This window comes from Platalea leucorodia (assembly GCF_965183815.1).
Source record: "Platalea leucorodia genome assembly, chromosome: 3".
Classification (NCBI taxonomy): domain Eukaryota; kingdom Metazoa; phylum Chordata; class Aves; order Pelecaniformes; family Threskiornithidae; genus Platalea; species Platalea leucorodia.
Genome location: NC_138825.1, coordinates 89681780 through 89705200, shown reverse-complemented (window position 1 = coordinate 89705200; position 23421 = coordinate 89681780). Strand labels below are relative to the sequence as shown.

General features: G+C 44.0%; 4 protein-coding genes across 9 annotated transcripts in view; 2 read left to right on the top strand and 2 right to left on the bottom strand.

Moving 5' to 3' along the window:
- The window catches only part of DOP1A (DOP1 leucine zipper like protein A), a 67870-nt gene extending 67060 nt beyond the window's left edge, over positions 1 to 810 (top strand). For 4 of the 6 annotated variants that reach the window (XM_082306499.1, XM_082306497.1, XM_082306496.1 and 1 more), the window contains one exon: positions 138 to 708. In XM_082306499.1, the coding sequence (XP_082162625.1) occupies positions 138 to 443 (306 nt within the window). In that variant the 3' untranslated portion in view covers positions 444 to 708. Of the gene's footprint in view, positions 1 to 137; positions 709 to 785 lie in introns of those variants that run through there. The other 2 variants (XM_082306495.1, XR_014227619.1) reach the window with 2 other exon arrangements.
- Positions 811 to 812: 2 nt separating this feature from the next.
- Positions 813 to 13301, bottom strand: PGM3 (phosphoglucomutase 3; the record flags this gene model as incomplete). Its single annotated transcript, XM_082306500.1, has 12 exons — positions 813 to 1779; positions 2404 to 2577; positions 3336 to 3458; positions 4146 to 4262; positions 4596 to 4694; positions 5824 to 5907; positions 6931 to 7088; positions 10905 to 11100; positions 11257 to 11390; positions 11706 to 11773; positions 12286 to 12470; positions 13098 to 13301. 12 exons carry the CDS (start codon positions 13299 to 13301, stop codon positions 1693 to 1695), a joined length of 1629 nt encoding a protein of 542 aa, XP_082162626.1. The 3' UTR covers positions 813 to 1692.
- A 1616-nt stretch (positions 13302 to 14917) lies between these two features.
- Positions 14918 to 17430, top strand: RWDD2A (RWD domain containing 2A; the record flags this gene model as incomplete). The annotated part of the gene is made up of 2 exons (XM_082305252.1): positions 14918 to 15115; positions 16753 to 17430. 2 exons carry the CDS (start codon positions 14918 to 14920, stop codon positions 17428 to 17430), a joined length of 876 nt encoding a protein of 291 aa, XP_082161378.1.
- Positions 17431 to 20801: 3371 nt separating this feature from the next.
- ME1 (malic enzyme 1) overlaps positions 20802 to 23421 on the bottom strand; it is a gene marked incomplete at its 5' end in the record, with an annotated part of 190038 nt that continues 187418 nt past the window's right edge. Inside the window, 2 exons of the mRNA XM_082307288.1 lie at positions 20802 to 21093; positions 23321 to 23419. Of these exons, the coding sequence (XP_082163414.1) occupies positions 20935 to 21093; positions 23321 to 23419 (258 nt within the window). The 3' untranslated portion in view covers positions 20802 to 20934. The remainder of the gene's footprint in view (positions 21094 to 23320; positions 23420 to 23421) is intronic.

Here is a 23421-nt window from a genome sequence, read left to right as displayed (position 1 = left end):
CGTACGTCCGTTTCGGTGATAGGACAAGTATTTTTGGAATATTGGAAAAAATACTTTATTGGGCATTAGTCTTTCATTTTTTACCTGTGCTTTTTCTGTTTTGTCCTGTATTATTTCCCATTTCTCTGTATTTACAGAAAAACCCAGAGGAGGACGGCTCAGGGAAAACACTAAGCTGGGAACCAGGTCACTTGCTTTTAACCATCTACACTGTTCGCAGCATTGAGCAGCTTTTGCCTTTCTTCAACGTACTCAGCCAAGTTTTTAACAGCAAAGTCACGAGCAGATGCGTTGGACACTCAGGGAGCCCTGTCCTTTACCCCAACTGTTTTCCGAGTAAGGACATAAAAATGGAGAACCTCAAGACCTTCTCCAGCAAAGCAAGACAAAAGATAGAAGAAATGGTTGAGAAGGATTTTCTTGAAGGTGTCATAAAAACATGAACCAAACTGGTACTATTCAGCTTATATGTAATGTAACTATTTAAATGAAACACTGTATCTTTCCCAGTTGTATAGTATTCTTTTCTTACTTTGTATGTAATGAAATACTTAATGTTGTATTTAACTTAAATATTTGTAAATAAGAGAAAAGTTCTGGATGTGGCCTGAATCAAGTTTAAATATTGGTGGCTCATATTGATTATGGTGCCTACTATTTACAGTACATGTTTTGTTGTCTTGAGTTCTGTCTTTAAAAAAATCCTAAAAAAATACAAAGTGCACATTTTTTCAAATTGTTTCCAGTTTATTTTTGTCTTTTTTTTTTTTTTTTTTATCCATTAGAACTTGTGCTTATTTAGCAATCTGGAAAGTGCCATCATGCCAGGAGTTAGTACAGGACTACAATGGAAACCAGGTGTGTCAGAGGCAGATGCCCTGAACTGAACTATGCCGATAAGGATACTGGTGTACTTAAAACATGACCTCCCCTTGGCCCTGCCCCTTCACCCTGCTGGGGAGGAGTGAGGGCCACAGAAGACAAACTTGTCTCTGTCCCTTCCCTCTTAAAAGTGATTATAAATACTATTCCTGCAAATCACTTTCTAAGCGACACTTTAATTTCATAAAAGCATCTAATGAAGATGATATTGCAGTAACATGTTATTATTGGCAAATAGTATTTCATTATATTGTTTCCCCCTTGAACTGAGGTGAACTGAATCTCAAGACCAGTGACAGCCTCTGCCTTATACTGTGTGCCCACAGATGATTCGGTCGCTGTGGGAAGGTGGCAGATGCCGTTTCCGCAGCAGCGTGCTGCGCTGCAGCTACTGCGAGTGCAGTCGCAACACAGCTCGAGTCAAACGCCGCTACTGCTGGTGCGCTGAGGGCGTGGGAGTTGTCATTCGGGCACAATGTGACAATAACCGATGCAATAAGCTGGGCGGGGGGCAGAACTCTCTCTGGGCGTGAGCAGGCCCCTGACTGTTAAGGAGTGAGTCACCTCTAAGTCACTTCAGAAGTCTGACAAACTCGGGTGGGTAAGGAAAGCATTCAGCAGCCAGAGTGTCTCATTAAGAGGTAAGTTGCTAACAGAGGTAAAGAATAAGCGGAATAATATTCCAGTCAGTTCTGATTAATCCTTTCTGTTCACAGGAAGGGTTGGGTATGTCTGCGCTAGCAAATGGTAAAGAAAGTAATATTAAAAAATAAGTCGAGTTATGAACTTGAACTGCAGTTGTACCATTTGTTATAGAGGCTGGGGTGGCGCTCCCTTTCCGCCAGCGAGGTGGTAAACAGCCAGGCTTACTTCATGGGCGAGGGCATCCGCGTTCTCCTGCGGAATGTTTTAATAGTTAGTTACATCGGTGTCGGCATGAGAAGGTTAGAGCAAATATGTGACATTAAGGCAAGCATTTTCCTGCAAATGCTGCGTTCCCTATATTGCGCTGGCATCCTGAGGTGTCTTCTGCCACTGTGGTCATGCTGGCAGGCAGGAGCGTGTGAAGGGGGAAGAGCAGGACCACTGCTTTTGTTGCCAACTTTAAGTTCATATGTGGACTAATTCTTAATAGCAGCCAAAGTTTATTTTTTTAATTTTGCCTCTTATGAAGTCATGCAGTTAGTGGCTGCTTTGGTCGCTTTCTTCTTAGCCCTGAGTTCTTAGAAGGCTGATTTTCTTTTCAAAATCATCTAGTGTCAAATCTGCCTCTATAAACATTTAACTTTTACTTCTAAAGATAAACATTGAGAACATTAAACATGACTTTTATAAATAAAAGAAAATCCAAAGAGAGTTTTTGTGATCACTTAAGGGTTTTTTTCCAAATTTAGCACCTGTTAAATGTGAATAAATGACCAGTATGTAAACATACTTCTCCTTCCACCACCCAATGCTAAGCAGAAGATAGTTTAACGTAAACAAATCCACCTTACACACACAAACTGTTTAAGCTCTGACCTGTGTGTCTGCTTCAGCATATATTCTAACTACATCTTCTGTTCCTGATGGACGGACAAACGCTCGTGACAACTTGTACTTCTTTACAAGTGCATCAATTTTCTCTTGTAGTCCCGGAGGTGTGACTGCACGCCTTTCCGCATCCGTTGTGTCAATAACTCGCCTGTCTGCAACCTGCAGCATCAGACACAGACAACTTATTTGCATGCTGGAGCTGTATGATGGGAGCAGAATGAAAAAGGTCGTGGGTAAGACACAACTTCAGCTTTCGATGTGTTGTGCTGCCTGAAGAAGAGCTCAAGTTGGGAGTTCCCTGCTTAACTCAAACAGGTTGGGATCCCTGGATCCCGCTCAGCACTTATTAACCAAGTCCTGATAGGACTCCGCTGCTTGGTTTGGAAAAAGGGTTGGTTCTGAACATGCCTCCTTGGTCTGAACTGAAGCCGCAGCTTCCTCCAGTAGATCAGAAAGCTTCGACTCTCTGGTTAATTCAGAACGCAGAGCTCCCTTACTGTGTCTAATAGAACGCTACCACGTGGGAGCCTGTTCTGCTCAAGCTCTTTGTCTGAATATTGGAGAAGCTAAAGAAGTAAAAGACACTGAATATTCAAGTTACACAAAGTGGCACGACAAGAAAAATTGAATATTTTTCTAATTTGAAAGTTAAAAATTCATCAGTTTTGGTCAGGTTTTTCCATTTAACATAGTTGGCTCTTACTTCATCATTTGTAGAAGTCATATTTTCATTTTAGTCCAAGTGAAATTCTGGTCCCTCCTCTGGGTTGTTTCATGGCTCCTTTGGCCTACTTCTGCCCTTCAATGGGCTGTTTCAGCTTTAAAATAAAGCTTATCTAAATCCCCGCAGGCAAAAGCTGCTCACAGCAGGGCCCAAGCGACTGCCGTAACCTGAGCCAGCCGGGTGTGTAACTCACCTGCACTTTGAGCAGCCGATTCGGAAGGTCAGTGTAGAAGGCGTCCCACTGTTGCACAGTCAGACCTTTCAAAGCCAGGATTGCTTCAATCACCAGCATGTCTGAGACAGCATCACCGACAGTCTGTTAACAGGGGAGGGGAAAGGGAAGACATACTGGAGAAGTCAACAGTGAAGAAACGAAGGCAACTTGTTGGGGGTGGTTGGTTTGTTTGGGGGGGGTGGGGGATTGTTGGTTTATTTTTTCCTCCTTGCCACGCTGACCCTGCGGTATGGAGAAGAGCAGCACACTTGTACAGCTCTGCCAAGGACAAGCGCTAGTCCTCAGCTCTCCTAAGGAGGACTGGCACCTCGCCTTTGTTCTGGGGTCAGGATGCTTAAAGCTGGCCTGTGAAGTGCGATTCGGCACTACCCCAGGTGAAGAACACCTGTGCTAAGGCAGGGAGCCCCAGGCCTGCGTGGACACGGGCCCTGGAACACCCCCATCCTCCCGTACCGCACCGGTTAGTGAAAAGCGGCAGATAAAAGATTACTTGCTATTGAACCACGAACAAGTCCCATCCTGTCGCTAAGTTCCCATGCCATCCCTTTCCCTTTTTTGGTCCTGAACCCAGAAGACTGCTCGAGATAAAAGCATTCTGCATCCACTCGTGAGAAAGTATGACGTCTTTCTAAAGACGCCTGTTCCTGCCCTTCAGGCCCCTTCCGTCATGGCACCCCACTTCCTGCTCCCGCAGTCCCGGGCGGGTACGCACAAACAGGGTTAGCCCCAGGACTGTCAGCGGAGGGGTTTGTTTCTCTCCATTTTTACCTGATTAATCAGGTCAATCATGTTTTCCAGCACCTTCGCTGCTTCTCTTTTTTCATCATCTTTCTCCTCTTTTGCCAGTTGTCTTATTTTAGTTTCAGCAGCTTTACTAAATAATACCTACAATAAAAAGATGAGAGCTTGTCAAGATCAGCCCACATCACAAGCTAGGATACATGCAGCAATGAGGAAAAAAACTTTTACCATTTAAGCCCAAATAACCATCATTAATGTTTGCTACCGTGAATTCCCATCCCCACATAAAACACAGAGGAGCTGGTGGCAATGCTATGACAGAGACAGAGGGGGGAAACAAGTCTGTTCTCAAACAAGGAGAGAAAAGTCTTGTTTATAAATGTAAGCAGAGAGTGAAAAGATCTCCTTCTCCAGCTAATCCAACTAAAACTTTGTACATATTGGCTGATCTTTTATGCATTACATGCTCATACTTACTGTACCATGTCCGTTTGCCTCAAAATAAACACCAACATCAAACTCCTGGGCCTTGTGATGCAAATGTTTCACTCCTGTTTTGACACAGTGCACAGGTACCTGCAGCCCAAGGATACGCAGAGAATGTAAACAGCCTTACAGATGCTCCTCAACAGATGGGAACTGCAGGGGAAGCGCCAGGAACGGAGCACCGACCCGGGTGGGCTGTTACAAACTAACCTGTGTTTCACAGCTACTGACTCCCCAGAGCTAAAATTACCTACTAGTTCTGCAGGCCTGACTAAAAAGATCTCATTCTGCTGAGTGGAAATAAAGGCTGATTTAAAAACAAACAAACAAACAAAAAAACACACAAAAAAACCCCAAACCAAGAAAACCCCAATTCATTTTATGGTTTCAGGGAGCAAACCAGATTTCTATCCAAACTGAAATAATACCTCAACTCTATTTTTGCCAACCAACCGTAAGCCCCATTTCCATACTGAACAACATTTAGCCTGTTACAGACAATGAAACCACCAGTGTCAAAATATAGAATCATAGAATCGTTAAGGCTGGAAAAGACCCTTGAGATCATCAAGTCCAACCATTAACCTAGCACTGCCAAGTCCACCACTAAACCATGTCCTCAAGCACCATGTCTATCGGTCTTTTAAATACCTCCAGGGATGGGGACTCAACCACTTCCCTGGGCAGCCTGGTCCAGTGCCCGACTACCCTTTCGGTGAAGCAGTTTTTCCTAATATCCAACCTAAACTTCCCCTGGCGCAGCTTGAGGCCGTTTCCTCTCGTCCTATCACTTGTTACTAGGGAGAAGAGACCAACCCTCACCTTGCTACAACCTCCTTTCAGGCAGTTGTAGAGAGTAATAAGGTCTCCCCTCAGCCACACCTCATAAGGACCCTTTATCAAGGAGCCTTTACCGACTCAGTTGCAAAGCCATAAATTCCTCAACTTGTCCCAGAAGTAACAAAGGATTTTGTTTTAATTTTTGCCAGACTGTTTTTTAAACTAATAAAAGCTGACTAGAACTTTTTCAGCTCTGCTCTCTTGCATCTCCTTTCCCACCAAGAATTTAGTGGCTACTGCAGGTTTGAAAGAGTCATTTATTTTAGCCTAGTTTAAGTTTTCCTAGCGATCATGTTACAGTAGCATTTATTTTAGAAATAAACAGATTTGCAGTGAACAACATTCGCAGAAAACTACCAGGAAAAAAACTGGAGAATACCTTCAGCGTTTCCTCAAGGTAGCGTGTTGAACTCCCATTGGCATATGCTGTTTGTACCACTGCCATCTTTAAAGTCTGTCCCACCTAAGCGATCCAAGAAGAAAAGTGCTTTACTGTCCCATAGGCACGTAGCCAGAGGAGTAGGATAAATGGAAGGATAATCAATCAGAATTATTAAACATATGTTGTCCTACAGACACTTAAAACTCCTGGGCAGCAGAGGCAGGAACCAGCTCACAGAGAACTTCTATGCACTTAAGACAACACAAATTCTGTTCGAGTCTTTGTATATCACAGTTTTTGCGGCTGGCTTGAAGCAGCTCTCCATTCAGTGACATGCGTAGGCTTTCCAAACCCCTTTTTCAGCTTCAGCAGGCTCAGTGCACTAGCCAGACACATGGCGTTACACCAGGCCATGTACGCAAGCAGCAAAGTCAAAGCTTCCAGAGCAAAGGCTGTTGGCAAGCACAAGTTCTCCTCACTGGCCAGCATCTCTGCTACAGTGTAAGAAAGAACTGAGCTGGTCTCTAAGAAAACCAAACCACGATAACTCATCTAGGTTTAGTATCAGAGACACCAAGTCTAAGAGGACTTCTGAAAAAGAAAAGCTTTTTCTCTATATCCCCTGTGGGGAGAGGATGCTATCTGGCAGACAGCGGTTTTGGAACGATGACATACAAACCCCTTGACCGCCACAACCAAGTTCGCAGGCAAATGGAATGACCAGCCTTCATAAAGCTTCACAGAGATGCTGAGGGAAGGACTGAACCCAAAATTAATGGAAAATTAATGAAAGATACCGAAACAAAGAGAATGGAATATCAATACTTTGTACACTGATCCTGGAAAAGTTCTCTCCCACCAAGAAAAGGTTCCAGGTTAAAATATCAGCGCTCAGATTTTTATTTGGAGTGTGGAAGTCACACCCTTGTAAAAACAACATTTTGGCCATCCCAATGAGGTACAGAACTGATCTCTTTTTAAACTGGGTTCAGTTTAGGTAGATGTAGAGAGAGACCGCACACGTACAAACTAACACAGCTTCTTTAGATTATTTTACACTTTACAAATTAAAGTGTCAGCATTCATTTCATACGTTAAAGTTACCTTGGCAAGAAGTTCTTTAAGGAAGATACTAATTAAAGTTGCTATTTTATCTCCATCGATTAGGTGAAAATGGCCAGTTGTGTCCTTATAGTAATAAACAATTCTATCTGCATCGCCATCAAATGAGCAGCATCTCTCATTGGGCTTCATGTCTAGCCCTAGTGCACACAGAGTTATAAATGCAAGTTAGAGAGAGAAAAAGATACAAAATGTTTAAATTGGTCCCAGTGTGGATCTCATGTGGAAATTAGCTCTGTGCAGACACACACAAAACTGATGCTCTGAAACAGACATTGCTTTTACCAGAAGATTTGCTACAGGGAAGCTGGGTTGAATGGCAACTGAAAAGTACATATTCAGATCAAAAATATAAACACTAATACAAAAGATGCAGGGTCTCTAAACATTTATTATGCTACACCTTCTCCCCAGATATGTATGAAAATCAGGCCCAGAACTACTGTGTGTAGTCACATCTCTAAATTTTGGAAATAAAAGTGCTGAACGTCAGTTACATCAGACGGACAAAAACCTTGCAGCAGCAGAACACCCACCTCCTTCTCACGCACTCGGTCACCACAGAGTGTACCGAGTCGCGCACATCCCCCGCAGACCGAGGCGAATCGCGGCAGAGTGAGCCAGCGTTTGTGGAGTGACACTTGGGGGCCTGCCCGACACCCAAGCAGGAGCCCAAAGCAGCGAGCGGCAGCTGGCTGACCTTGGCTGGACGTGGGGCGCCCGCCCAGCCCCTCCCTTACTGCTCCTCTGAGCGGGGAGTGGAGGCAATCCACACTCAGGCAGAGGAGAGCTCCAGAGCCACGTCACCTGCATCTCCCGGCACATGGCAGGTCCACTGCACACTCTCGGTATAACACAACTACATACTTCACCCTCCAAGAAACATGGGAATTAACTATTTTTCCCTTGCATCAAAAATGCTCATCTTCAGGAAGTATTTCAGGCCTGTTTAATTTTATTCTATTCCCACCTGACAGACCCGCACCTCCCCTGTGCCTCCTTTCACACTGGAGACACACTTTGTTAATGCAAGACAAGCATGCACCCCCCATGCCAGCGAAGCCATCACCAAAGTGCAATTACAGCAGGAGACGGCACATTAATCCTACCACTGAAAAAACAACCCCACTCCAAAGCAACCATCACCAAGATTCCTCAGAGCCATACAAAAACATACAAGTGGATCTGCTGGCTATAAAATACCTTACTTTTAGTTTGCTTGATATTCAATTTATACAACAACGTATATAATGCATAAGGGGTACCTGCCTCAAAAACCTTCCAGGCTTAATGCCAATAGAGAAATAGCTAGGAAGCAGTCACCACCTGACACAGTAATGCCACACAAAAATGAACTGCTCTTTTGTTAAGTTACATTAAAGTATCTCACCTCTGTGCCTGGGAAGATCATGGAACAGATCCTCCTGGAAGCTACGCTAAGGCGTACGAAGGACAGGGAGGCAATTTGAGACAGCCAACATGGCTTCCCCAAGGGCAAGTCCTGCCTCACCAACCTAGTGGCCTTCTGTGATGGAGTGACTGCATCAGTGGGCAAAGGAAGAACTACGGATGTCATCTATCTGGAATTCTGCAACGCCTTTGGCATGGTCCCCCACAACATCCTTCTCTCTAAATTGGAGAGATGATACAGATTTGACGGGTGGACTGTTTGATGGATGAGGAATTGGCTGGATGGTCGCATCCAGAGGGTAGTGGTCAATGGCTCAATGTCCAGATGGGGAACAGTGACGAGTGGTTTCCCTCAGGGGTCTGTATTGGGACCAGTACTGCTTAATGTCTTCATCAATGACACAGACAGTGGGATCGAGTGCACTCTCGGCAAGTTTGCAGATGACACCAAGCTGAGCAGTGCAGTTGACACGCCTGAGGGATGGGATGCCACCCAGAGGGACCTGGACAAGCTGGAGAGGTGAGCCTGTGTGAACCTCATGAGGTTCAACAAGGTCAAGTGCAAGGTCCTGCACTTGGGTCGGGGCAACCTCCAGTATCAGTACAGGCTGGGGGATGAAGGGATTGAGTGCAGCCCTGCAGAGAAGGACTTGGGGGTGCTGGTGGATGAAAAGCTGGACATGAGCCAGCAATGTGCGCTTGCAGCCCAGAAAGCCAACCACATCCTGGGCTGCATCAAAAGAAGCTTTGCCAGCAGGTCGAGGGAGGTGATTCTGCCCCTCTGCTCCGCTCTGGTGAGACCCCACCTGGAGTGCTGCGTCCAGCTCTGGGGTCCTCAGTACAAGAAGGACATGGACCTGTTGGAGCGGGTCCAGAGGAGGGCCACAAAAATGATGAGAGGGATGGAACACCTCTGCTATGAGGAAAGGCTGAGAGAGCTGGGGTTGTTCAGCCTGGAGAAGAGAAGGCTCCAGGGAGACCTTATTGCAGCCTTTCAGTACTTAAAGGGGGCTTATAAGAAAGATGAGGACAAACTTTTTAGTAGGGTCTGTTGCAATAGGACAAGGGGCAATGGCTTTAGACTAAAAGAGGGTAGATTCAGACTAGATATAAGGAAGAAATTTTTTTACAATGAGGGTGGCAAAACACTGGAATGGGTTGCCCAGAGAGGTGGTAGATGCCCCATCCTTGGAAACATTCAAGGCCAGGCTGGATGGGTCTCTGAGCAACCTGATCTAGTTGTAGATGTCCCTGCTCATTGCTGGGAGGTTGGACTAGATGACCTTTAAAGGTCCCTTCCAACCAAAACTATGATTCTACATCTTGCTTTTCTCTAAAATGCTGGCCAAGATCCTTCCTCACATTAACCTCGGAGTCCATTCCTCAGAAAGTCTGCAGCTGGCCTTTCCCTAGGCTGATTTCAGCGTCCGTCAGGAACTCATCAGGGAGCTCCAAAGGACACGCTGCATCCTGTAACCCCTTCTTGGAAAAACACATTTTAGTACACAAGCAGACAGGAAAACTGGCCCACACTGCTGACACCTTGTCCTTCAGAGCACAGGAAACTACCCCAAAACTCGCCTGTTTCTTCTCCTGCATGCCTACAGTGATACAAGAGAGCATGTCCCACTGCCATTGAGATCCCCAAACTAAAGCATGAGGTAATGGCAGCTGCAACATTTGACAGGTTGAGACTCCTATGACTTTAAAGAGGAAGCTGTTACTGCTTAACACTTCAGAGAAATCACATCAGTCATTTCAGCAACCGATTATGAAACCACATTTTCTTTTAGAGCACATCCCTGCACGGAAACAACCACGGAGTCTCCCCTCGGTCCCAGGTAAAGCTGAGATCCAGATGTGACACACTGCCACTGTGCTGCTCCCCTTTCTACATTTCTCCAGCACGCAAGCTGTGGCAAGGGGGAAATGACACCGTACGTGTTCAGATTTGGCTAGCAGTTTCAGTGAGGGTGCAGTTGTCAAACAGAGAGCCCAGTTTAGCCTTAAATAATCTAATATCCAAACTAGCCTGCTCCCCCAGTTCAGGGATTTTCTTTTATGCACTTTGCAGGAAATTGGATCAAATAATTTCCTCACTGGTTTATGTCAATCAGTCAGCCTGCTGGCACCAAGCTGTTAATTATCGCAGCTCTTCCTCAGGAACCCAGAAAAGCATCTGCAACCCCAGCCCACAATGTAAACGTTTCTTGATAACGCAAAGGGAAGTAAAGTAAACAAAAGTAAGCCAGTCCTGACTGATCTTTGGACTCCACCAGCTTAACATTCAGACCAGATTATCAAATATATTTCAGCCAGTCAGAGACTTACTGTACTTCTCCAAACAATTTAGACTAACATAAACTAGGGATGTGCTAAAACCAGCCGTGGGATTCTCTCCTTCCATTGCACAAGCAATCATTCATGCAGTCACTTAGTAAGAAACAGGGGACCTCAGCTTATCTGCAGATGATACGTCATTGCTAGACCCTGCGCTTTCAGATCTGGAGAGGAGGCAAAAGGATATACAATTACTGACTACGTACCTCTAGGTGGTTTCTGGTGAACTTTTACGAAATCTGCACCACATAAGTGATTGAGTTTCTCCTTGGTTCCATCATTATATAGGTGAATTAGCACCTCCTTTGGAAAGTAGGGCTCCATTTCTGATAGTTTCAGGGCTCCTATTCCATTGGCACAGTCAATCTTCAGGTGTCTCTGACTCTCTCCAGAGCCGGGAGACTTCGCATAAGGAAAAAAGGGGCAAAGTGAACTTAAACCCTAGTGAAATCACAACTAGAGGCATGCTGAATTCAAAATTTCAGACCCAAACAGGCTAACAAACAGAAGATACTAATTTTGTACATTTGCATGAAGAAGACAACGCCCAGTGTTCACCTGTTTTATCAGTTCTGTAAAAGCTTTGGATAGTTTTTCGTAATAACCTTCCAGCGTTGCTTTCCCATACTGCCCTTGGGTGTTCTGACAGCAGACCACGTAATGTAGCTGTGGTGTTGTCACCAGACCATAATCTAGCATAAAATAAAGAGGCACGACATTCAGAAACAGAATACTACATTAATTCCTCCTTAAAAGTCATACAGTACTTGCTATTCTACAATAAACACACAAATGCAGCGCAGGAAATCTAAATTAAATTTTTCAAGTTCTGTTACGAAAAGATGAACCCTCCCCACCTGGCATTAAAGCCATACAACTGTCCTGAAAGAAGGTCATTACAAGCAAAAATGGAAATGGTGTCTGGGCTACTGCTTTAGATCTACATAACAGAGTCACATTTACATAAAAACTTGAAATCAGACTAGAATTGCAAAAGCACAACATACCATGGTACTGACCACCTAGAACGGAGATACCATCTATTACCGACTGTGAAAGCTTCTCGCTGCTTGGCCTGGAAAACAACAAATACAACTGATAACCTTTGCAGAAGACATTTATGTATGCACTTGGGAAGGAAGCACATGTGGAAGAAGACTCTACAAGCTTCCTGCCAGTAGACTTAGATTCAATACGATGAAGGAATCCACACCTTTTTCTATTGTAGGGGCCTCCCAATAAAAAAGCTTGAAAGCCACCACTCCAGAAATCGCAGAGACAAGTAAACTGCTGAACACACATGGACATCACACCGTACCCACAAAAAAACCCACCCCAAACCCACAATAATGCATCCCATTCAGAAACAGTGCTAGAAGTTCTCATAACTGTCAGGGAAGCTAATATAAGAACAGCATTGGAAAACTTTTGTTTATTGCTATAATCATAAATTACTTTAACAGGTAGCAGACTAGGCATAAAAAAAGCATAATCTGGCCATGGAGGGCTAAACATCCAAAAGCACCCATGAACAAAACATTGGCACTTCCATAAAAGCAGCACACATCTAGAGCATTTTCTAATTACCTGGTGTCTCTACCAATAAAAACTGAAGCATCTTTGTGCTGGTTCACTGCTGCTTTTTGGCAGATCTCAGTTATTATTTTCTGTAATTCTTGCTCCTCTGCATTTGCTAGCTGCGTGGCATACTCTTCCCAGGAGGGGTGCAGCATTTCACCAAGAGGGTCAACCAGCTTTACACCATTATCTTCCTTAGAGGAAAACAGAACAAAAGATACCAGGTCTAAAAGTAGCAAACTTACTTAATAAAATCTCTTTGAAGACAGTTGACACATGGTTCAATCACATTGCTTCTGTAAATATGGAGCATTTCTGGGAAGCAATTTAACTGCTTATTTAAACCTCTAAAAAGCCAAAAATAGTAACATAACCAGCACATTAAGTAACTGACTTTTTCCCTCTTATAATTTTGGTATGAAATTAATTTGACATTAAAATTACATAAGGGGAGATTCTCATCACCTTTAATGCCCCACAGCAGCAGAAGTCTAAATGCCTGTTTTGTAATTGCTGCATCCCTATTTTTAAACTAGCAGATTTTGCTCAAAGGTTCATCTCTTCTCAAGGGTGCTCTTAGCTTGCCAACATTACAAATTGCCTACATTACAGCATTTCCGCGTGATAGAAAATGGCGCTCCTATGTATGGGGAAAAGTAACTTCAAACATGACAGACACCACATTTACAGACAGCAGGCTAAACACGTGCTTTAAGTAGGTCCAAGTGCCTTCAGGATCTGGTCTCTCGGTACCACGAAGAGCTTTGATTCCACCAGACTGATCACATCTATTTTCTTTTTAAAGAAAAGTTTGTTCTTACTTCAGGATTGTGAGATGCTGTAACCATGATGCCAATAGTAGATACCACAGCTTTGGACCTGAGAACTGCCAGCAAGCCCATGCGGAACATGACGTGATCAAGCTGTTCGGCTTTGGTGCGGAATCCAGCAGTGCCATACTGCAGAGTAAGTCCAGCAGGTTTAGGATGTAATGCTGAGTATTTTTTAAGTGCTTCAGAATCCATTTCTTGAGAAGGAAGTAACACGGATGCAAGTGAGAGAAGTCAAGGCGTTGTAATTAGTTTCACATTTTGCACTTTAATTTTGAAGCCCATAAGTATTTTAAACTGGCGCCAATGCAATACCGTTCATATCCCACAAATCCATTGGTAAGACTGCGAGGGGAACCATTCCCAGAGCAATCCATGAAGGAGCCTCGACATCCCCACTACAGCACTAGTTAAACAGAGCTCGACCAGATTTCACCAGACCATGACGGGATGACGAGATTTAGGTGAGGAGAGCGATGATTCTCACTTGGCTGGATCCAGGGATCCCAACAGAGTTACAGTAAAGGGCTGGCCATTTCCCACTGCAACATTAGCCGCTCAGTGCACTCGGTCGCGACCCCTTACGTTAACTTTTGAGTTCAAAAGCAGCCTCACCTCCCTCTTCAAGCCCTTGCAGCCACAGGGGAACCCCCAGCAGCATCACCTGGATGTTTTACTCGGATCGCGGCTCTGCTAAGGTGCTCTGCACCGACCCACCGCGCCGGCCGTGCCAACGCCACGGTTTCCACCCCGCCCCAGGCACCTGAGGCGCTGACAGCCGTTGAGGCGGGAAGGGCCAACCGGACGCACGAGCGGCTCCAGCAACCGCCTCTTTGCACGGCCGAGAGCCTGGGGGCCCACCCACGCCCACTCACCGCCACCCGGGCCCACTCGCGAAGGACAGGAGCCCCCCCGCCTCACCCGGGGCCGCTCACCTCCTCCTCCTCCTCCTCCTCCTCCTCCTGCTGCTGCTGCTGCCGCCGCCACCGCGCGCCCCTTCCGGAGCCGGCGAGGCCACGCCCCCAAACCACGCCCAACCAATGGCAGCGCGGTGGGCGGACACGCACGCAGCTGCCACGTGGCGCCCGGGCCACGCCCACTCGTCAATCAGAGCCGGGGCCGGGGCTGGGGCTTGGGCCGGGAGCCAAGGCCGGGGCTGCAGCTGGAGCCGGGGGGCCGGGGCCAGGGCTAAGCCCCCCCCGGCCCCAACCCCGGCCCGCAGCCATTCTGCGTTAACGTTAACATCGCCCCCTCGCTGCCGGTCCGCACCGGACCGCGCCTCCTCCCCCGGCGGCGGGCCCGCCCCGCCGAGCGCGCATGCGCCCTCCCCCTCCCGTGCGGCGGTGGCTCGCGCAGCGTCCGCTCAACGGCCGCGCCTTGGCGGCGCTAAGTCGCGGGCTTCGCGCCGCTTCCTCGCCTCGGTGGCCTCACCGGGGAGGCGACAGGTCTCTTCATGCCGCCTCCCCCCCGGCTGCCCGCTGTCCTCTGCCGCGACGATTGAAACCGTGCGGCCCAGGTGAGGCTGCTGGCGCGCATGCGCGGCGCGGGGGTGGCGGCCGCTCGCTGGCCGCGGTGCCGTACCCCCTCCTTGGCGTAGGCTCCCTTCTCCAGGTTGGCTGCGGAGCACGCCTGTAAGGGACTAAGCTTTTTTTACTCAGCCCTATTTAATGCAAATTCTGTCCTTAAAAAAATACTGAGGTTTCCCGGTGGAGGCCGGCGTGTTCGGTTGCACGGATTAGTGCTCACTGTGTGTTAAACCCCAGGGTTTGACTCCAGGCCTCTCATTCCAGGTGTCTGCGGAGGGCAGAGCAATGGCTGTCACAGTACGAGAGTGCCTGGAGCTCCAGCTGCTGGAAGTGGAAATGCTCCTTTCAATGTTTCCCAAAAAAGGTGAAATAAACCTGGATGAGGATGCTGTGCCCAGTGTGCAGCGCTACCTGAGAAACTCTGATGGAGCTCTGCCCCCACAGCTCAAATATTCAATCGCTGTTGATGTAGGGGAGGCAAAGGTGAGAACTTCCACGTAGATGTGTTCATGTGTGTTATTTTCTTTACTCCTTGTGCAGACACTTAAAAACTGCCCTGAAAAAAGGGATAAAAGGCACCTAATTTCTGTTCTCTGTTTGAAAAGTCGAGAGCAACAAAAACGTCTTAGTTTTTATTATTTATTTGAGTCTTAAATTTCTTTGGGCAAGAAAGGCTAGTAGAATTGCAGATGGGAATACACAACTGACATCAGTGGCACGCATGGCGTTCACAAGAGCTTAGGTAGGGTTGTGTCCACATGAGGGTTGTCAGTTTACTGGCTTACAGAGTTGTGTGTTACAAAGGCAATGCTCCCCTCATGGGAATACATATGTTCGACTTTACGTTATTCTAGCAAAATGTCCCCATTGTTGCTCTCTTCCACCCCCTTGCCACATTTACTAACATTCATTGATCTGTATTTGAAATACAATAATGTAAAAATAGCCCCAAACAGCAGAATACTATTAAGACGACTCGCACAAATGCTAAACCAAAACCAGCCAATAAACTGCGATACAAAACCCCGAACTTACAGTATAAGGAGTTCCAATAGTTTCTTCTATTGAAGAGAAGGTTACGTATGACAACTAAGCAATGTAAATACTTGCACAGAGAACATAGCCATTAGTGTAGGTCTGAGTATATAATAATGCAATGACTGGAAATTGAAACCCAACAAACTCAACCTAGCAGTATATGCATTTTCCTAGGAATGAGGATAATTTAAAACATCAGAACAATTTACTGGGTAATGAGGTGGCCTCATGATTATTTGGAAACTTATGTACAAGACTGGGTCTCTTTCTAAAATACACCCTTTCACCAGCCTTCACAGAGAAGTTTTATGAACTGTGTAGGGAGAGCTTCTGCGGGAAGAATTTTTTTTTCCATGGCAGATTGTCAAGGGACTTGGAAAGATAATTAGTCATTCCACAATTCACTTCTCTCTGCGGGACTAATAGTTTGGTTGTATGCTGTAGTGCAAGTCCCCTAATGGTATACAAGAGCCTCAAGCACTGAGGAGACACGAATCCTCTCCTGCCCTTGGACTACAGGAAGGGTTCTGTTTACAAAGAACTGAGGTGCTTCATTTTTAAGACACTGTAGGAATAATCAAGAGCAATTCAACAGCCCGTTGTTTGTAGGAGATCAGGCAAGATAATCTAGAGCTTTCCTAGACCTAAAATGCACGTAGATCTTTTTATCCCCTATAATCCTGAAAATACTTCCTCTGTTAGGAGGAAGTATTCCTCTGTTGCTTAAAATGATAATAATGCCTTTATATACAATACGTACAATCATGAACACTTTTTTCCCTATAATTCTTGGCCTTGTTTTCCTGGGGTAGATCCAGCAAGTGGGCTGAGTTCAATGATCAGCTGTGCATTTGGTAAGGGAGGAGGTTCTCAAAAGCCCCTTGCCCCTTGGCTCTGACAGACTAGTCATTTATTGCTGTAGCAACAGTGAGCACATACTGAGAATATGCACTAGAAATATCCCTAGAGGGTAACTGTGTACCTTCTTTCAAGCCACGGCATTATTTTGGTAAACAGCAGAAACATGAGATATGTTGTTTTTTTTTTTTTTTCTTTTTGTGTGTGTGTGTTCTGTTTTTAAGGTAAAAGTGGAATTGCAGGTACGGCTGCCGCATATGTATCCTCACGTGGCTCCTCAGCTTTTTGCAAGATCAAATGCACTGCACAGACAGCAACAGTTGCAGCTCAACACTCGACTCGCTTCTCACATCAGCTCTTTAGATTCAGGTGAACTGTGCATGTATGAAGCTGTGCAATGGGTGAAAGAAAACAGCCTGCCTTACTTGGAAAACAGCAAGATCTCTTCTGAAAGTGTTTCAAAAGAAGTTGTAGTTAAAGAAACACTGCATCGCATGTGGATCTACAGCCATCATATATATAGGCAGGAATTGAGGAAAAAGATTTTTGACTGTGCAAAGAAGTTAAATCTGACTGGCTTCTGCCTCACAGGGAAACCTGGTGTGATCTGTGTGGAGGGACTCCGAGAAAACTGTGAAGAGTTTTGGCGTGCTATTAGGTATCCCAACTGGAAGCATATTTCATGCAAGCACGTGGAGAATGTAGAAACGGAGGGAAGCATCGATAATCTTCGTCTCTTTCGTGCTTTTGAAGACCTGCAGTTTCAGGCACATGGTGATTATGGCCTGAGGAACGACTATCACATGGATCTTGGCCAGTTCCTAGAATTCCTGAAACAACATCAAAGTGGACATATTTTTCAGATTTTATTTGGTGTTGAAGGCAAACTTCCAGACAAATAAGAGAAACCGTGTAAGGAGTTTTAATTTTGGACAGCAAGAGATGACACTAACATTGAAATATTGTGCCTTATAGCTATTGTGAAAAGGGAAACTGTTGACCATCCGAGAACAACAGTTCAAGTAGTTAATCTTAGCTTCTGTTCTGAATGTGGAGAGGTGTTTACTTATTTTCTGAGACCCTAAAAGTGGCATTTGTCACTATGAGCCACACCTCAAAGTGCTTGCAAGGTGATAAACATCTCACACTGTAGTATCCTGAATTACACACTTGTCTCCTCGTCTGTACTGTGCTGTGTGTTACTAAGCTGTGGTGCAGACCTGTTGTTAGCTTCTACACGTGGTTGTAGGATACCAAAGTGGCTGCAGTCACAGATTAATGTGGTTTCCAATACAAAAGCACACCCAGCTCAAGGAAATGTCACTGCGACGTTCATGGATTAGTGCACGCGATGTCTGTCTTTTACTGCTTCATGAAGCATCTGCTCTCACTTCATTCAACTAATCCGTGAAATGCAAAGGCTTGTGTCCAACCACAGGACCAAGTTTTGCTTTTAAATAAAGGACAGGGGGTGGGGGGAGAAAGAAGCCTGCATGACCCATCCCTTGTGTGCTTTGGGTAATGCCTGTATTGCCAATACCACCATTTTTGCAATCCTCTTCCATTATCATCACTCTCATTACGGTCTGGTTATGTTAGTAGTAATTTTTCAGCTGCTCAACTCGTAGCATTTTACATTTACATTTACATTGTTAGGCACCTTGGAAATGTAAATGTTTAACATGAGACAAAAGTTTAGTGTTTCCTCTTTTTTCCCCCTACATTACATAAGGAAATACATGTAAAAAATATAAAAATGAAAATAACTATATATATAGTATATGTTAAATAAAAATACATATAACTTTACCCATCTTTTCTATGTCAAATTAGTACTGAGAGACAATTTTCCAGTAGCTTGTAATAGGAAATTATATTAATGGCTCATTAGGCAGCGCTTTCCTACAGGGTAGTGTGCTGACTGTGTATTTAGATAGTGAATTGCAAGTCAGTCTTCCAATTTATAATGGATTATCAGATTTAAATGTCATCAGTATAATCTGACAGAATCGTAGAATAGCTTGGGTTGGAAGGGACCTTATGTAGGAGAGACTACTACTGAAAAGGCCCCAGTGGCTGTGCCTTGAAGAACCACCAGCTTTCCGCCTTCCACTTCGCCACTGAGCACCACATTGTGAAAACTGGTACCGAGCAATAAAAGCAGGCTTACTGCTGAGCTGTAGAGGTTTGGCTGTTCGAATCTAAAAACCAGGCCGTTTTGATAGCAGCTGTATAAAGACCGTTCTTCAGTATACTCAGCTGACGACTAAAAAATTAACAGATACTTATTTCAAATAAAACACAAGGAAGTGTTTTACTACTTCTTTCATAATAGCAATATATTGAAATACAGAGGATGGCAGCATTTCTCATTGCTCAGAATGATGATTAACGTACATTCCTTCACTGTGGTAAGTAAGTATATTGTATGTATGATCATAACTTTGGCCAAAAGCACAGTAAGGCAAAAAACGTTTACAGGTTCCTATTATGCAGTGAGGGAGAAAGCGCCTCGCCTCTTTGTGAATCCAGGGCCTGCAGTCTGCAGCTGTGGCAGAACTGAGGAGCTGGACAAATAAAATTCATTTTTGGTTCTGCAGAGATACCTCTATAGCGTGATACCAGAAAAAATGCTGAAGTACCTTTTGTTTCCAGAACTGTCCAGAAAGTATATTACATTTTTCTTAGAGTGCTAATTCTGTAACAGCTAATAATTCTTTGGGTTTTTTTAGAACATTGATGTATGAGCGCAGATTCCACATGATCATGACACAGAAACGATAAAACAATTTATATTCAGTCCTGTTGGGAAGTTGCCAAATGATAAACTTTTTCCTTTGAAGTAGCAAAACAAACGAGTTTAGAAATAGGCCTTATCCACGAGATTTCAACCAGAAGGAAATGGGAAAGGCAACACTGGTGTAGGTCAGAAAGTCTAGGAGTTAGAGCTGTCTAAAGCTGTATTCTGAGCACAAGATTTGTTCATTTTTTTCTAAAGGAGGAAACTGCTGATAGTACAATCCAATCGTGTATCCTCCTAAGGAAAACCACAGACTCATGACTTTTACTTCTGGAAATGCTAATTATGAATCCAGAATAATGCAGGTCATGAGCAGCGTCCCTGGATGCTTCCGTTGCGCTTTGCAGAGGGAATCACTGGTTTTGCAGAAGAATAAGGGTCACTGCCGGGTATCACTTGTCATAACTGGTTGACAGATGAGAAAGGGTAAAAAAAAGTAAGATCTCTTGAGTTGCAATCAGTGTGTAGATGCCCTTACTCAGCATGCTGAGTTATCAATTCAGTTGTAAAAACTACTTTAAAGACCACACTGAAGAAATTGAGCTAACCGGAGCATTCAAATAGTAGCAAGCGAGAGAAATATTCAGTTAATATCAAAGAATTAATAAAATGTGTTTGTTTCCCCCCATAATAATTATTCATCTAGCAGACCTCAGCTGGGCGATTTGGAAGTTTGTTACAAAGAATAATACTTTTATCGCGTATGACGGGTGTTTAAAAACACACTGGCCTGAAATACTACAGGAATTCATTAGGTTTAATACATAAAACCCCTACTACTAGCCAGATGGCTGATGTTTGTGAGAAAATACTTAGTTGGAAAGAAGCCTATTCATAGCATTTTCATACTCCCTTTTTGTCAAGAATGGGGAGTCCAAGCACTTCCATGAACTTTAGGCCAAACAATTACAGGGTATCAAAACAGCAGTTGTCTTGCTGGGGGAATGAAATCTTTAATCATTTACAGGACTTCAGCTAAGTAACATTAAAGTATTCTAATTAGATGTAAGAAAAGGTTCTGCAGTCCTGCAGAAAAGGTTCAGTTCTCGTTAGAAAATCTTCCTTACTCCACGCAGGAGTGACTAATAAAGCTTTTCTTTGGAGGAAAATATTCTAAACTTACTGTTCTTTAAAGTGGATTTGGTTTTTTTTATTATTATTTTTAAATAATAGCATGACAATTTATGCAAATTACATTGTGACCTGTAATGGATTAACAGTCATCGTGTGTATCTCTTAATTTTCCATGGTACCATTTGTCTGCTCAAGTTCTGATTGACATTTGTGACAAAACTTTGAACTCAAGGTACAACCCCTTATTTTGATAACAAAAAGATCTGTCAAGCTATAGTGTAGGATATCTCAAGTAAAATAATAATAATAAAAAACCCTTAAACAACACAAATATATTTCTCAGATTAATTTTTATTTTCTCATGTATAATTAATATGATTTCTTAATCTGAGTTTCTAACCACATATTACAATTTAGAAAAAGTTTTCTGCATCTTAAAAAATTAGCTCTTCTTAGGCTTCCTGGACAGAAACATTCTGAATATTTTAATGCTTTTTAAATGCTGCTAGTTTGTTCATTCTTCATTAAATATTTACAGTTTCACTTTCATGGCTTCTTCAGGCCAGGTGTAGGAGTCAGCCACAAAGCTGCTATAATCGGTACTGTAAACCTGAGAGCGGATGAAGGCTTCGAGGTCCTTGGGCTGAGGATAGGTGGAGGCAGTGTTGTTCCTGTAGGCTTCTTCTGCGATCTGGAAAGATGCATTAAAATCCTCATTAGTGCTGATAAACTATTTGAGTACTTTTAACAGGATTTAGAAGAATCAATTAGTTCAAAAATCAATATAAGACTTGGTCTTCTCCAGTGCTGACAGTCACCTATATTCACATTGGATCCAGGCAAGTATGCAGTGAATAAGACTAGGAACAGGATGATGTTTGCATTTAAGTGACTCTGACGCATGCTGCTTTTGAACAGGATTACGTGTCTTTGCTGTTACAAATACAGTGCTCCTGCGTGTCCAGGAATAGCTTTGCTTTTTATTGTGCACGGCGGATAAAATATTCCACAAACCCCAAGCCCTGAGATACAATTTCTGCTTTTGCATCATCAGGTTACCCTGGTTTACCATCTCCTCCAAAGCACTGTAAGAGAAGTGTGATTTGTTCAAAGCTCCTGCGCATTAGAGAGGTTTATTATTTGTCACAGTTTGATAATGTATTTCTTAAAGGTAAACTCATGATAAAAAATCAGTCCTATGCAGTGCACAGATTTAATTCTAGAGATGGTTGGGGGAAGTACGAATATTTGCTTGCTTTTTCCTCACCCAGACCATACCAAAGTGAATCAATTATGCATCGCAATCATAACTGCAACACAAACGCAGTTTAGAAGGGGTTGGAGCCCACTCAACACATCAAAGCAGCCTCTCACATCTGAAGAGCACCTGGGGGAGAAATGTGTCTTTTTTGACTGGACATTCATCTATGAAACGGAAGAAGTTTGACAGACGCAGCAGCACTCTTTGGAAAGGTCTGCTTCAAACTGTACTTGGCAAACAGACAAATGCTCCTACGCTGACTAAAAGGAAGACGGTCTCCTTCCCGCTCTCCTTAGCTCTCCCTTTAAAACATAAATGTTTTAGCTCGGTGAGAAGCTGAGACCCTACGTGGAAGCGTTACTGTATTTAGACTTCCCTTCTAGGATTAATCTGAAGCCCAACCTGATTTGACTGAGAAGCACTTCAGGTGTTTATGTAAGCGTTCATCTGCAGGTCTGTGCGTGTAATTATAATGGTTGAATGAGGTCTGAATTTATACCTCACGTTAGGTATTCCAAAAAATTTTGAGAGTATTCCTCCCCTGGAAAAGGCAGAGGCCATTGCTAAACCTCTTGGGCCGTATAGGCCAGAACAGGTATTTGCAGGAATAAAGTTTCAACACAGAACAGGCAGAAAGAATCGTTTGGTAACGTTTTCCCGTTTTGTATTTTATAGAACACCCACGCAAGTAGAGGAGGAGTTTCCGTGACTGTGTTTCTGCCAAACGCACTTTGATTTCACCTGAGGAATCTAGGTAACATTTTGACATCTACAGAACAGAGTTATTACTCGCCTAGGATGACATGAACTGCAAGAAGGACTTTCTTTTTTTTTTTAATATACAGAATAAGTGAAACTAGGGGAACTGTTTCATGCATGAGGGCTCCTTGTTACTCTTTCAACAGAATATGCAGTAAGTGGAAGTATTCACAGGAAGAGGACCAAGAGAGAAAACAATAATTGGAGCAAAAAGGGTTGCAGAAGACCAGCAAAATAACCTCCTAAAAATGCTGGGGGAAAAAACAAAACAAAACAAAAAACGAATGAGGGAGGAACTGGGGTAAATACATTATTTGAAAGCTTCCTCTGCTTCCCTCCAGGGCAGCCAGGTTTCTTGGGAAACTGCAGGTTTAGGTCAATTACTGAAAATCCATTTGCATCAGCTCTGTATTTGCCAGGAAAAATCAATCAACCGAACAACCTCTGACCTAAACCTGAGCCATAAACAAAAAGCACCCCCTGTAGTTAGTTATTTTGCTAGGCCAGAGGAAGGATGGGAACAAAAGGGAATAGTGCCTGGACGTAGGGTGACATTTACTCTCTTGACAGGCAACTCATAATCATGAAGGGCCAAAAGCCTTCAGCTGTGCAGCTCGCGTGGCTGTAAGCCTGGGGACCTGCTCCTCACCGGTGGACAGTACAGTTTGGGCTCTACAGACATAAACACTTGCTGTAGTTCCGTATCTTTCCTTCTTGTATTTGGATTAAATTTACATTTATGAATTTAGCTTTAATTTTGAAATGTCTGCTTGTCCAAGATTGATTGACGTAAACCAACTGCAACTTGTGTGAAGGTGTGTTAGTTGATCAAACCAAATGCTCAGTTATGTAGAGAGCATGGGAAGACAATAAGCCACAGAAGACTGAAATGACTTACCCTCACAGCAATTTTCAGTGACACGTCCTGAATAGTGACTAACGGAGGGTACAGACGACCTTCCTGTAAATTCTCCTCTGAAACTTGCTGAGCTATTACCT